Source organism: Lytechinus variegatus, chromosome 14 (genome assembly GCF_018143015.1).
Source record: "Lytechinus variegatus isolate NC3 chromosome 14, Lvar_3.0, whole genome shotgun sequence".
Lineage (NCBI taxonomy): Eukaryota > Metazoa > Echinodermata > Echinoidea > Temnopleuroida > Toxopneustidae > Lytechinus > Lytechinus variegatus.
This window is the reverse complement of record NC_054753.1, coordinates 33,309,561-33,325,943: the sequence shown is the minus strand read 5'-3', so window position 1 is coordinate 33,325,943 and position 16,383 is coordinate 33,309,561. Positions and strand designations below refer to the sequence as shown.

At 36.0% G+C, this 16,383-nt stretch overlaps 1 protein-coding gene and 1 pseudogene across 1 annotated transcript; both read right to left on the bottom strand.

Annotated features, from left to right (window-relative positions):
- Positions 1-1,509: 1,509 nt before the first annotated feature.
- LOC121427233 lies at positions 1,510-5,979 on the bottom strand (annotated as a pseudogene).
- A 4,373-nt stretch (positions 5,980-10,352) lies between these two features.
- On the bottom strand, positions 10,353-15,429 carry LOC121427815 (E3 ubiquitin-protein ligase TRIM71-like). Its single transcript, XM_041624380.1, has 2 exons — positions 14,797-15,429; positions 10,353-12,938 (listed from the first exon to the last, which is right to left on the bottom strand). Exons 1-2 carry the CDS (start codon positions 15,427-15,429, stop codon positions 11,676-11,678), a joined length of 1,896 nt encoding a protein of 631 aa, XP_041480314.1. The 3' UTR covers positions 10,353-11,675.
- Between the last annotated feature and the right edge of the window lie 954 nt (positions 15,430-16,383).

The following is a 16,383-nucleotide window of genomic DNA, read 5'->3' as shown; positions in this document are numbered from 1 at the left end:
ATATAAATCTCGGGGATAGACATTATCATTCGCATCGTTGACACTTTCTCTCGCGATCTGTTACTTACAATTTACATGTATTTGCCATAAAGACGGACAAACACATGTTACAAAAAACACAAAATTTCGGGAAAAAATGATATCCAATCCAACATCTTCACACTGATCACTGCACTGCAGCTCCCGATTACAAGTGGTGCAACTTTCCAACCAATCGACTTGCGCGCCCTGGAATTCCGGAATTTACATATTGCAATACAGTATGACAGAGGTGCATTTGTGCGAACACAAAGGTCATGAGCGTAAGTTAAAATATAGTTTTGACTAGATATAGCCCTTGAAATTGACTACATTGTACCAATCCAGTAAATATAACCATCAAAAAAAAAATCCGGCGAAAATAGGGGGGCGCGCGCCCGGGGCGCCCCCCTCTGGATCCGCCACTGATGACTATGGGGATGGCGCACATAATACATAAAAAATATACAGACCGAGAGCGCTAGAGCCCTTTGGTATACGAAATTATTATCAGGTCTCTCGAAGAGCCTCCTTAAGCCGTCGGTTCCCTGGTTGTTTACCAACAACCAACCAATCATGTTTTATTAGCATTTCAGTAAATATTCCTCACCAACATACTCTATATACACAAAGAAATTAGAAAATGTAGATCCATACAGTACTAAAGGGCCCTCAGGCTAAGAGTGACAAACAAAACACTGGAAACCTGACCAAAATTTGACAAGGATATTTTAAGCATTGTGTTACTTTGGTAAAACTGTTATAGGAATGGTTACTGCTATCATCATTTTACACACATACCTTGTGATTTAATCGAATGAAATAATATAATAGAAAGTTTGGACCACACATCATCAGCCAACCTATCACTGGTCATTGCGTGCATATAGCTAATTTCACAAAATATCGCTAAACTTACAAATTGAATAGTTGTTTTATCAGATTTTGATGAAATTTTCAGCGTTTTGCCCAATTATACTATAATTATCATCATATATATTCAGATGCTACTATTTTAGACTGGAGTGCCCATTAGAATATTGTAGTTATATCCCTTCTATGCCTCACATTATGAATCGGTTTATTATCTATCATTGAGCATGAATATAAATGTATATGTATAAATGACAAGGATTTGTATTGTACATGTTTGAATATTTGGAAAGAAAACTGAATTTAAATTAATTTGAAAAGAAAATGATGCTACATGTACATGCACAGTTAAAAATAATTAAAACAACGTTGTTTACTATGTGAATCGCACATTAGTTGTTTAAACCTTTTAAACAAGTGTTCAAAATCTTAAACAGCAAGGTAAAGATTCAATTATCAAAATTTAAGCGTAATTGTTTAAAATTTTAAATACTTGTTAAATCTGTTTAAACAACTATTGTGCGATTCATATAGTAGACAGCGTTGTTTGACATGTTTGAGTTATTTGTAACATTGTGTTGAGACATTGTAGTAGGTGCATGGTTGAGATAATCTGGATTACAGTAAAACCTTGAAGAAATATAAGTTATCCCAACAAGCAAAGGCGAGCATGTCTGGGGAAAGGGAGACCAAGTAACCCCAATAACCTAATCCCATATGAAGTGTATTGAAAACAACTCTTTCCCTCAGGTTCAGACCATCAAGATAATAGAGCCTGATCACGACGCTACCATTCTTCTTATCAACACTCGCTACATACACCCTGTCCTGCTCATCCACGGCAGCATACAGGTAGACACCCTTAACAGCTTGTAGAGACTCACCAGCATTCCCATCACTGTCATAGACCGTCACCATGCTTGGATTGGCATAACATGAACTCGTGATGATCAAACCCGTCCTGGTGGTAGATGCCTGCCCCGTCTCGTGCTTTGTTTGAATAGTGTGTTTAAGAGTGGATCCTGTCGGGTCATAGATATAGACTTGGTTGTCACCGTTAGTAATGATGATTTCATCTGATTGACTTCTGCTAACATTGAGATCATTAGTACCATCTCTCACGTGGATTGTTGCCTTCCTGGTGCCAAGGGGAGAGTATATGTAGGCTTCATTAATATTGAAAAGCGATACGCATAAAGATCCGTCTTGTTGATAGACAAGGTCCTTATAATTCCGTCATTGAGTATGTTACTACACTGCTGCTTACCACCATTTGAATCAATGATATCATTACCATGTGCAAACACCCCATATACGATACCCACACTGTCGTGTGAGTACCGTGTCATTCCTAACAAAACTGACCGTAGATTAACACGATGAATGACTTCTATCTTGATATCACATCCGGCGGTGTTCCCGAGGTCAAGACGAGTATCATCTGCTGGTTGGAACCTCTTCTCCTGTGATTTCTTCTCTATGGCTGCTGTAGAAGAATGATCAGTATATTCTGCGATGCTCCCGAGGTCAAGACGAGTATCATCTGCTGGCTTGAATCTCTTCCCCTTTGCTTTCTTCGTGATTGCTGACGCAGAAGTGTGATCGGTAGCCTCCTTCAGCATAGCATCTAGTTCCTCACAGAGCAGGATATGAGCAGATAGAGTGTCTGTCTCAAGATGACACAGTTTGTCATTATCTACCAAAGTAATTGAACTACAAATACTCTTGATCCTCTGACGATCTTTTGACTTCAAGACGTTGAGGTCGTCATCAAAACTATGCTTTAAGGCATTTATTTGGTCGGTGAGATTTCGAAGATTTTCTTCCAGCTCCTTGGCCTTGATACTGTAAGCTTGCCTGACATCATCTAGTAGCGTCTGCACTGCAGTGTGTACCTCGTCACGTTGTATTTCTATGTGTTGAATGTTCTTTTCCAGCTCTGTTTTCTTGTCAGCGCAGCGCTGGGCAAGGTGTTCTACCTAAGGAATGAAATTTTGAATAGTAAAAACAACGGTTTAGATCTGCAAATATTCCTTAAATGTGAATAATAATAATAATAATAATAATAGCAAATAGCAAACTATTAAAAAAGATAGCTACTGCAGAACTACATACGATAATCAGTAAAAGAAACCCCATAATTTCATGTCATTTTACAATAATTATAAAGAAAGTCGTGGCTGACATTAAAAAAAAATAATAGGAAGAAATGCATTATGCACCAAAATTAACAATATTAATGATGGTACGTTAAATAGGCTAAATATCAGATACAATACATTTTTTTATTGATTGATTGATCGATCAATCGATCGATCGATTCGATTGATTTTATTTTAAGCAAACAAGTGCACACCAAGCTACCAATAATGCATATAGCATTTCCATTTATTAAAATGCAGGATAAAAGAGCTTTGTATGTTAAATGCCTTGCTCAGGGGCATAGGTGCCGCAGCCGGGATCGAACACCAGACTATTCATGCATAGCCAGGCGCTTTAGACCACTAGCCACAATCCATGTAAAAGATGTATCCCTGACCCCCCCCCCCCCCCCCGACGAGATTGAAGACCTGTTTTCCGGTACGAAATCCTTTATTTGTGATTGAAGACCTTTTTTTGCTTGTCAAATTTTTGGGAGGACGGTTTTGCCCCCCCCCCCCTGTGGAAAATCCTAGGTACGCCACTGCTTTAGACCACTCGGCCAAGGCAATTAATTGATTGATTGATTGATTGATTACGAATTTATTTCATTTCAAAATTTCATCAAAATTTCAAAGTAAAGGTTTCCTTCAATAAATAAGACATATTGATACAAGATTTTAAAAATCTAAATATCTATATTAAACATATCATCTTATCTTTCTTGTAGAAATTAGATATAAATCCTAAATTATTAGTTTTTTATCGTATTCTCCCAAGTAAGACATAAACAAGGCTGAATAATATTACAAGATATGACATAAACTGAAGAGGACACACGAAATAAAACATTACGAGAGCAGGAAATAATAGTACGGTACAAGAACACAAAGAAAACAAGAAAACAACAGGCTAAAAACAAGTGAAGGAAAACAAACAAAATACAAAGCTGCACAGGTAGATATAATGAAAAGAGACAAGGGAGTGAGAAGGGAGAGAGTGGGGAAGAATAAGAAAGACTAGAAAATCATCAAAATATCATAAGAAGACTGAATAATAGGGGTGTTAATGAAATTGCTTTAATGCTATGAATTGTAGGCTTGTTTCATAAAGCTTGTGAAAGTGAGTTCCAAGGTTTCATGCCAGAAGATGCAACAAGTTTCTTCGCAAATAATTTCCGTGTTCAAGGTAAATGGAAAAGTCCAGCAGATCAAGTAGGGTACCGATAAATATTGACATCACTTGTAAACATTGAGTAAAAGTTTTAATACATTTATCAACATTATAGTATTCAAAGTTTGCGACTTGATTCTATATCTTTTATCATTACCTATTGTTTTTATTACACCTTACATTTCAAATTAACGTTTCTATCTTTAATACCATTATATATATTAGAGATCAAGTCCACCCCAGAAAATATTGATTTGAATAAATAGAAGAAAAAATCAAACTAGCATCACGCTGAAAATTTCATCAAAATCGGTTGTAAAATGATAAGGTAATGACAGTTTCGCGTATTTTTCACAAAACAGTGATATGCACAACTCAGTGACATGCAAATGAGACAGCTGCCGATGTCCCTCACTCACTATTTTTTTTTATTGTTTGAATTATACAACATTTCATTTTTTACAGATATAACCACAGGGACCGACTTGACTAAACCCTATACATGTAGTATTAAATAATGCTAATTCCACAAGTTCAGGGAGGAATTAAATTATTCTTTGTTTCACTTGACAATGATGATAAAATTTAAATACTTCATATAAAATACAAACATAAAGAAGTCGATGGATGACGTAAAAAGTCTCATCATTTGCATATTGACCAGGATGTGCATAACTGTTGTGTGAAATTAACCGAAACTTTAAAATGTCGTACCTTTCCTATTTTACATACGATTTTGATGAAATTTTCAGTGATATGCTTGTTGGAATTTTCTCTTTTTATTCAAATCAACTTTATGTTGGGTTGAACTTGTCCTCAATTACCGTTAATGTTATTTACATGCATGATCATTCCTATTCTTCTCAAAGTCATTTTTAGCTCTCTTTATCATCAGCATCATCATCATCATCAATATTCAATTTCGTTGTTCTTCTACAGTTGAGGATTCATGGGAGCCAAACTTTAGGTGCTGCCTTGTTCCCCATCCTTCTTCCCGCTCCTCCTCCTCATCCCCTCTCCCTACCCCTCACCGATCGAGGCGTTTTTTTTTCTCATCATTTTTTTAATCATTGGTATTATTTTCAGTTTCAATATTCAATTCAGTGTTCTTTTTCACACAATGATTTATTAAATAAATAAAATTACCTTCTGTCGCAACTCTTGTTCAAAGTCAACCTGGTTCTTGAATTCATGAGCTTTATGACCAACAAGTACGCACTTGTGACAGACGTGGACCTTATAATCCTCACAAAACATATCCTTCTTCTCTTGTTTGTGGATGGAGCACTTCTCGAATAAATGACCAATGCTAACCTTCCCTTGGATAACATCATCAATGGATACAATCTCATGATCTCCAAAGATCACTACAAGCTGTTGATGAGAATTCAAGCACTTATCACACATGTAAAAAGTACATGTTCTGCAGAATGACACAGCGTTTTTCTGAGACTTGCAAGTGGTGCATTTCTGGCACATCTCAAGGACAGCATTCATCCCTCCACACTTGGAGTGGTAATCGTCTACGCATCCGTTGATGGAGACATTGAGGCGGAGATCATCGACACGGTTGCCGGACATCTTGGTGATCTCCCTGCAGAGAGGACAGACCATGTGATCAAGGTCCTGGTGGGTTAGATCGTATTTCTTGAGGCATTGCCTACAAAATGTGTGTCCACATGAAGTCAGGATTGTCGCTTCGACAAATATGTCAAGGCATAATGGACATATCAGGTTCGGTGAAGAAGCTTTCTCTGATTCACACTTCTCAGCCATCTCTAAATATTATAACTAATTAAATCACCACCACAAGAACTATCGCATTACAACGAAGCCAACTGTGCATTTCGATACAAATTACTTGTAGTGCTACAATGGTAAAAGCACACTATTGTGAATTGAAGTAGGAACTTTCTATTAATAGAAGGTAAGTATTCCCACCCACCTTTCAACTTGACAGCGTTATGTATGTATAATTCCATCGAAAGAGGGAGATATTTTCATTCGGCAGGTTCGGCTTACATACATTTAGTACACAATGATCCAAGAGCCTCGTATCACTTTTTGATTACAATCAAAGGTAAAAGCACAATATCGTGCAGTGGAAACTTCCTATAAATAGAACTGGGTATAATAATTATATTAATAGCCTGTGTGGTGCTGGCTCAATGCGACTACCTGATTACTATGTCATCACAGAATTGTTCTTCCACTACAAACTCTTGTCAGTTTTATCTATTACAAAGGGTGATTAGCCAGAATGTAGATATTCCTATTTTCAATTGGTTATCTAAATATTCGAGGTTTATCGATCTGTGCTGGCCTTGACATTGTTTGACTGAAGCAACACAGCCAAAAAGCTGTTTAAAACCTTTATACATACCATATTGTTTGCTATACCAACTTTACAGTAGTTGTTTAAACGTTGTTTAAAGTCTTAAACAGCAATAATAAATCAAGCATGTATCTTTAAACCGTTTAACGACTATTCCTCCTTCGATTTAGTCATTACCAATATCTTCATCATGACCAACATCATCTCCATGGCCTTCATCATCTTTATCATCATCATTATCATATCACCATCACCCTCAGCTTTATCATCTTCATAATATAATATTGCATGAATTCGTGTTTCTTATTTGAAAATATATGCCCATTCTGCTTTATAAATGTATTAATTAATTCAATTAGTATAAGTTTGGGATTGTCATTTTTCAAGCAATCTGCTTATTATGACAATCCTTCTCCTGCAAATTGTGAATATCATATAGTTAATCATTTTTTTGTCTGGAATTATTTTGTTAGTACTCTTTATTTATGATTCATGCCAAAAATGCTAACATATTATGTTTATTATGTTATGAAAAATGTATTATACGAATGTTATTGATGCAGAAGAAAACAATAAATCAACAACAAATCAAATCAAACTACTATTATATTTATAAAGTAAACAGCGTTGTATTAAAAAAACACAAACTTTTTACTGTGGAGGACTTAATTGGATCGTAGTGTTGGATACTGCACTCTAAAAACAAATCAGTAAAAAATGACTAGTTAATAGGGTCAGCTGGGTTCAACTGTTATTTTAGTCATATTCGACTATTTTCTCGTCGTATTTTACGAGAATATAGTCATTTCTGACTAGAATATATGTCAGAAATGTGACTATCAGCACAACCGCGTAGCCAGGATTATATTTTTGATGGGGCGGTAAATGCACGCGAAGCGTGCCAACAGGTCTTTGGTGCCAACACTTACAGAGCGCGCAAAGGTGTTTCATCAGTTGAAATGAAAATGAGCCGTCTCTCTTGTCTCTAGCACCCATATCAGCTCCAATTCAGTTGACTATATTATGATTTTGAACCTTGTTTTCAAAAGTCATTGTGAACGCACAAAAATAAATACAATGGAGGAAATTAAAATAATTACCCCGCGGGAAGCGCGGAAGCTAAAGGGTTTTATGATTTTTTGGGGCCATGAAAAGGGTCCCGAGAAAAGGGCATTCTCAAAGATATATTGAATACTTCCCTTGGAAAGATCAGATTTGATTACAAAGAATTTAGCGACAGTGCATATCTATAACTTGCAAGCAGACAAGAAGAAGTGTTTATGCCGGGAGGAAGATATTCCTCCCCGCGCAGAGCAATGAAACTCTGAAATTTCAAAGGGCGGACGTTTCATCAAATGCAGATATCTGAACCCCATCGGCTCTCATGCAATTGATTTTCTACGATTAATGAACTTCATTACAAGTAAAATTATGCGCAAAAAGTTGAAACTTCTGTGATTTATTGAAATTGTATTTTAAAGAAGGATGCCTATATTCTTTGACTTATCCTGAAGCGCTTCATTTTGAATTATAAAGAACTTAAGTGTCATTCACAATTTCAAACTGAGGGCGCAAAACAGAACAGGAGATGAATGTGCAGAGTAATGACATGAAGTTTAATAGATCTAAAAAAATATTGTACTTTTTTATTTAATACGACACGAATTTTATACATTCCTCTTTTTTTAATTAGGAATCTCTTTGCCCCAACATCATGGTTGTTTAGTTATGAGCTAAAAAGCGGGAGAAGTTGACTTTATGAAGGTGATGGCAGAAATTGATATAAAGATTTTACCTGCCCGCAGCCGACCCGACCAGAAGTTGCGCGATCAGTTAAAAAAAGATAACTATTTGAACTTTAACTGGCAAGAAACACATATAGCTGACGTGAAAAAAAACAGGGAAAGGGTAGGGGAAACAATGGAGAACTTCAATATTGTCATTCAACCGCGCGCAGCGCGAGAGCAAAATTCATATATAAATTTAGAGCAAGAGTGAAAAAGTTTCATCTTTTGAGGAAAAAAAGAACAAAAAGAAAAAAACACAAAGCTACTTTTCTTCCCTTTCCTCTCTCTCTCCTTTTCCTTTCTCCTCTCTTGTTTCCTTTTTTGGGGGGGCGACTTTTTTGGGGGGCGACCGTCCCCACCGCCCCCCCCCCCCCTGTCTACGCGCCTGTACCGGCACGGATCGGATAGGTCCATGCTATCAGTGACTGCCATATCAGTAGCACCCAGCGGAATACTGGTCTAGCCAATTTGACTGATTTGTTTTAAAAGTGTGTGTTGGCGCTTTAATTTGTAGTTGAAATCAAACTACATTTTAATATAGGGTGTGATCTTGAAAATTAGAAACGCGATAATACCTGGAAAAGACAATCTTTTAATGGATTGTTTTGGTTAAAAGGTTTTTTGATAGTTTCAATGAGAAAAGGGGTAGATTCAAAGAAAGATTTAGCCATTGAAAATGACAGATTGAAAGAAGGCTATAATCAAATCAGTCTTTAAAGCACATAACGTGATATGTAGGAGCTTCGTAATGTTTTCCTTATCTTTCATATGTAGATTTAGGCCGTGGGGTAGTCATGTATAAGGAAAGTACGGATATTTACTTCCGGCCCCCTTTTCTTGCCACGCCAGCAGATCCCAAGGGATATCATTTTTACTTTTTTTAATTTGCCAACCAGTCCCCACCCCAGCCTCGTTGTTCCTAATCCCCTCATTTCAAACGGCAGTTATTATGTTAAATTCCAGTTCCCTAGCATCCCCATTTGAAGAGGGCAATCTAGTTCTTAAATCCTTTCTTTTTCATAGTAACTTCAATTCTTAATTGCTTAAAGGCATGGTTTCAGTTTATGGGGCCTGCATAGCAAAGCGAGATTATCAATATTAAAATCTTACCCCAAGGTTAAGTTTTGAAATGTCATCATATCTTAGAAGTTATGTATAAACAAGGTTAATTAAACTTTAACATAGGGGTAAACAAATATAACTGAACATCCTGACCGGGTTTCAGATCACACAACCAGGGTCAAAGGTCATTTAGGGTCAATGAACTTTGGCCATGTTGGGGTGTTTGTTGAATTGCCATCATAACTTTTCAAGTTTATGGATCGAATTCTTGAAACTTGGACGTAAGAGTAATCAAGTATCTCTGAACATCCTCCATGAAGTTCAAGTCAAATGACCAAGGTCAACGATCATAGGGTCAATGAACTTTGACCATATTTGGGGCATTTGTTGAATTGCCATCATATCTTTGAAAGTTTATTAGTATATTATTAAATGTGGACATATTTAGGGAATCAAGGACCACTGATCATCCTATACAAGTCATAGGTCATATGATCAAAATTAGATGTCATTTAGGTTGAATAAACATAGCATGTTATTGTCATATTTATGAATGGTGTTTTTTGTGAATAATTATTCTATAGTCGTTTTCAAAGTCAGCATGGTGCTATATTGAATGTAGGCGAGACACTGTCAGAGGCGTACTATATTGTTGTTGGATCTATTTTCAGCATTACTGTTTTTAATGATTCCATAGAAATGGCAGATTCACAACGAAAATTATTCATAAATACTTACATACAGCTGTATATATACTTACTTTCCATCTGCCTCTCACTTCTGTCTATACCTACATGTACCCCTCCCCCTCTCACTCTCTCTCGACCTCTCTCTAAATCTCTCTCACCTCTGTCTATACCCCCCCCCCTTCACTTTTTCTCTCTTTCTCTCACTATCTCTCTCTCTCTCTCATCCTTTCTAGTTCGCATTCAAAGTTTGAACACACTCGATTCAAACTTATGATATTCAGAATTTAATTAAAACTGAGAAACACATAGATTCAATTTAAAAAATCCATAATTATGTGCTCGATCTACTTCGGTGTTAATGTGCTTTGGTATAGAAAGCAATAATGGGCCTCGTAACACAAAGGTTAGCAATTAATCGTACGCTTGATTTTAACGATTGATTGTACATTATAGTCAATGCAATCAAACGGAGAAAAAATGTTCTACTGTCATTGCTAAGCTATTTTTATATAAGCGCCAGGTCGACTTCCCCTCGTTTGCTGGGTTCACTTTTATCAAGGAGCTGCTTTTCATCTCTCAAAAGCAATCGTAAATCTATGTTTTCATTTGTTCTTTTTTGTTTTGATGATCTACTCTACTACACATGGAAGTCTACGTTATAGCGAATGAAATGATCGAACATTAAAATGCATTGATAATGTTAAACGGATTTAAGTGATTAGAAATATTAATTTTACAGATATAAATCAGTCAGCCTATTGATAACATATTTCCATGCTATAAAGCTGGTACAAATCAATATTGATGCAACTTCTACTACTACTTAACTACTATTCTACTACTATACTACCTTTTTTCCTTATACTTTATCAAAATGGGCCTGAATAAGTGAATGAAACAATTAGGGAAAATGTTTTATTTCTTATAAATGATTTGCGGCTTTATCAATTGTATTTGCGATATTGGATTTAAGTAACACAAAAATCATTATTTTACAGAATGGTGGAAGTATATCAGCAGAAGAGATTTCTCTTTAGTTTAATGCTGTAACGTTGGCATTATGATAAATCTATCTGTATGAATTTTCTCTAAAATAATTCATAGAAAGCCTCTCATGATATAAAGATAATGTAAGATTTGTAATTATACTTTGCATCGTATTAAATTCATTTCTATATGCAATATCTTGTATGCAATAAATGAGATAAAGTTAATATTTACACGCACATTTATATATTGACAAATGAATATTCATATTTCCACCTGTTCACTAATACTCAAATGACAATTGCTTTTATTCTTTTCACAGTGACTTATGACAAATTCAAGGAAGAATTTAAAAAACAAAAATTTTATTCTTCAGATGTAAACACTATTAGTAGTAAGGAAATCAAAATAGTATATTTTCAAGACTTCTCTGAAACAATATCTTTAAAAAAATATATATTTTTCACCAGCAAATATTTCATTTTTCAAATAAATGATATCACATGGTAAGTAATATACATGTAGTATTGAATATCGACACGTGTTAGAGTAAATTTGTAGCAGGATGAAAGCACGTCAGTTTCAATACTACATGGTGTGATATAACGTGGATTACAGTGATACCTTGATGAAATATAACTTCTTGTAACAAGCAAAGGCGAGCATGTCTGGGGAGAGGGAAACCAAGTTACACAAATTCAAACCCAATGTCATATGAAGTACTTTGAACTCAACTCTTTCCTTCAGATTCAAACCATCAAGATCATAGAGTCTGAACACGACATTATTATTCTTCATATCAACACTCGCTACATACACCCTGTCCTGCTCATCCACGGCAGCATACAGGAAGACATCCCGTGGAGCTTGTAGAGACTCACCAGCATTCCCATCCCTGTCATAGACCGTCACCACGCTTGGAACGTCCCAACATGAACTCGTGACAATCAAACCCGTCCTGGTAGTAGATGCCTGGCACGTATCGTGCTTTGTTTGAACAGTATGTTTAAGAGTGGATCCTGTCGGGTCATAGATATAGACTTGTTTTCCATAGTTAGTAATGATTATTTCATCTGATGGACTTCTGTTAACTCTGAGAAAATTTCCATTGTCTCTCACGTGGATTGTTGCTTTCCTGGAGCCAAGGGGAGAGTAGATGTAGGCGTCTGTAGTACCAGTGGACACGCATAACGCCCCGTCCCGTTGCAAAACCAGATCATAACATTCCATGTCACTTATGGGTATGTTTTTATACAGCTGTTTTCCACCATTTGAATCAAAGGTATCAATACCTCGTGCATTACTCCCATACACGATAACGACAGTGCTATTGGAGTGCCTTGTCATACCGAACATCACTCCCCGTAGATCAACACAATGAATAACTTCCATCTTGGGATCTGATCCTGAGATGCTCCCGAGGTCAAGGCGAGTATCATCTGCTGGTTTGAATCTCTTCTCCTGTGCTTTCTTCGTAATTGCTGACGCAGAAGTGTGATCGGTAGCCTCCTTCAGCATGGAATCTAGTTCCTCACAGAGCAAGATATTAGCAGATAGAGTGTCTGTCTTAAGATGACCCAGTCTGCCATTATCTACCAAAGTAATTGAACTACAAATACTCTTGATCCTCTGTCGATCTTTTGACTTCAAGACGTTGAGGTCGTCATCAAAACTACGTTCTAAGGCATGTATTTGCTCGGTGAGATTTCGAAGATTTTCTTCAAGCCCCTTGGCCTTGATGGTGTAAGCCTGCCTGACATCTCCTAGTAGTGTCTGCACTGCAGTGTGTACCTCATGACGTTGTATTTCTATGTTTTGAATGTTCTTTTCCAGCTCTGCTTTCTTGTCGGCACATCGCTGAGCAAGGTCTGTCACCTACGAATTGAAAGTGTTAAGTAAAAACAACGAGTTATATCTGGAAATATCCCATAAAGGTGAAAATAACAAATACTAATACTGGAAATATCCCATAAAGGTGAAAATAACAAATACTAATACTATAAAACAAGGATAAATCATATAGAATGACATACGACATTCCGAATAAGCTTGAAGAGACAGAACATAATTATAATTACAAAATTGTATGTCACATTGAAACAATAACGATGATAATTATCAGTGTAGTTCAACATAAATAATAAAGAAACGAATTAAATGTAACAACATTTTAAATACAGATTATAGCATTACACAATACTATGGATCATTGTCAATCTGTATTCAATACCATCTATTATTATTGATATTTATATTTTATCAATCAATATTTCTATATTCTCATTTTCTATGTCATTATTATAACTATTATTATTCATGTTATTACTATTATCATTTATATCATCATCATAATCATTATTATTATTATCATTATTCTATAATTATCAATATTACCTTTTTGTTTTTACTGTTAATGTTCTTAATATCTTATGTATAAAAATATTGTGATAATTATTATCGTCATCACCATCATAAGCATTATAAAAACTGGTGTGATCATTGTTGTTTTCATCATCGACATCAATGATCGCCCTCGGGGCCGCGGAACGGTTTTCAAAGTGAGGGCTGACCATGCAAAAAATTACAATCATATGGTCATGTTTACGTTTTTGTACACGGTTTTGGAAAAAAAAGTGGAAGGCTGTAGCCCCCAGCCCACCCCCCGTTTTCGCGGCCCCTGCTTAAAATGTTGGGCAACATACTGTCCACTGTTTTGGGTAATGTATGTTCATAAAAAAATATGTACATGTATATATTCTGGGCAATTATTATCCAATTAAGAACAACTTATTTTTACCCAATTATTAGTTTACCCACTTTCGACAGATTTTAAACAAATGGTATTGTGGATAGTATGTTGCCAAGTGATGGTTAAAAATTGATCCTAAAATTTTAAGAGTGTACGCTTTCAAAATATTTTTTTCTTATACAAGCTGTTTAACCTTACATTACTTCTTTAAAGGACAAGTCCACCCCAACAAAAACTTCAATTGAATAAAAAGAGAAAAATTCAACAAGCATAACACTGAAAATTTCATCAAAATCGGATGTAAAATAAGAAAGTTATGGCATTTTAAAGTTTCGCTTCATTTCACAAAACAGTTATTTGCACATCTCGGTCCGTAAGCAAATGAGGAACTGATGACATCACTCACTCACTATTTCTTTTTTATAATATGAAATATAATTTTTTTTTCTCTCGTCATTGTCATGTGAAATGAAGTTTCATTCCTCCCTGAACACGTGGAATTCCATTATTTTAACATTTTGTGCTTCAGGCAAGGAGGTCCTAATCGTCAAATTCGTGAAAATTGAAATATTGTATAATTCAAACAATCAAAAACAAATAGTGAGTGACATCATCGAATCTCTCTTTTGGATGTAACTGGCTCGTTCATATAACTACTTTGTTAAAAATAAGTGAAACACTGAAATGTCATAACTTTCTTATTATAACCGATTTTGATGAAATTTTCAGCATTGTGCTTGTCTGATATTTCTCTACTGATTCAAATCATCATTTTTTCTGAGGTTGACTTGACCTTTAAATAGACTTTAAAGTGCATGTTTAGACTCTTAAACAGCAAAGTTTGTTTTTTAATATTTGATTCTCAAAAAAAATTACGTCTGGTTGTTTAAACTTCTAAACAACTCCTGTAAGGTTCATATAGTGAACAGCGTTATATAGATTTCAAACAGCGTTTTTTACTGTGATAATTATGAATAAATTTACCTTCTGTCGCAACTCCTGCTCAAAGTCAACCTGGTTCTTGATTTCATGAGCTTTATGACCAACAAGTACGCACTTGTGACAGACGTGGACCTTACAATCCTCACAAAACATATCCTTGTTCTCTGGTTTGTGGATGGAGCACTTCTCGAATAAATGACCAATGCTGACCTTTCCTTCGATGACATCATCCATGGAGACAATCTCATGATCTTCAAAGACTGACAGATATTGATGACAATGCAAACATTTATCACATATGTAGTTATTACAGGTTCTGCAGAATGAGACAGCATCTCCTTGAAGCTTGCAACCAGAACATTTTTGTCGCATTTCGAGGACAGCGTTCATCCCACCACACTTGGTGTGGTAATCGTCTACGCATCCGTGGATGGAGACATTGAGGCGGAGATCATCGACACGGTTGGCAGACAACTTTGTGATCTCCCTGCAGAGAGGACAGACCATGTGATCAAGGTCCTGGTGGGTTAGATCGTATTTCTTGAGGCATCGCCTACAAAATGTGTGTCCACATGAAGTTAAGATTGTCGCCTCGACAAATATATCAAGACATAATGGACATATCAGGTTCGGTGAAGAGCTTGAAGCTTTCTCTGATTCACACTTCTCAGCCATCGCTAATCAATTTACAAACACGAGATCTAAATTTCAACAACTTACACCCAATGTGTCTATCAGTATTGATGCATTGAAACGTCGATTAAGTTTGGGGTACAACGTATCAGGATGTCAAATTGTGCGGGAGCGGGGAGCACCGCTCCCAGGAAGCAACAGAAGAAATTGAGGAAATTGTGCCTTCATGAGAAAAAATAAAAATGGGAAAAAGGAGAAGAAAAAAAGAAGAGGAAAAAGGAGAGGAAGAGGAAAAGAAAGAAAAGAGGAAGGCAAGAAAGGGGAAGAGGAGGAGGAAAAAAAGAAGAAAAGAGAAAACTTAGAAAAAAGTGCCATATTTTCATTCATTTATAGTTACATCTAGACTAGCTTGCAAAACGTAGCAGAGTAATTCAGTAATACTGAGCACACTTAATCTGGATTTTTTATACATATTTTACCTTGCACAGTGCCAGTGAGACTAAGAAAAAAGTGCCATATTTTCATTTATTTAGTTACGTCTAGACTAGCTTGCAAAACGTAGCAGAGTAATTCAGTAATACTGAGCACACTTATTCTGGATTTTTTATACATATTTTACCTTGCACTTGCACAGTGCCAGTGAGGTGAGGACAGGTCTGAGTGAGGAAATTGAGTATAGGCGCAAAACAATGTTATTTATCTATTAATTGATACTTGAGATTCTATATCCGATATTATGTATCATGTAATAATAAGCAAAATGTACCCAGAAACAGTCAATGAAGCAGTTTTTGCTGTGATAATGTTGTGAGAAAAGCCTTGGATAGACACTTCGGAAAAAGCTGGCACTTTGTCAGGTCTCACCCTGTGAAACTTTATAGAGTATCAGAAGCTGTTGATCACATCCAGACTCAACATCCAAAGTTCCCCATGATGTGTTAGCAGGCCTGATGTGCTAGTTACCGCCTACATGATATAACACGCACTGTAAGTTCC

Bases quoted from the DNA above. Each gene is read 5' to 3' on its own strand.
- LOC121427815 (XM_041624380.1), bottom strand. From the start codon at position 15,429: ATGGCTGAGAAGTGTGAATCAGAGAAAGCTTCAAGCTCTTCACCGAAC. The intron at 12,939-14,796 runs GTAAATTTATTC...TTCAATTCGTAG, and splicing joins AGCAGGAGTTGCGACAGAAG to GTGACAGACCTTGCTCAGCG.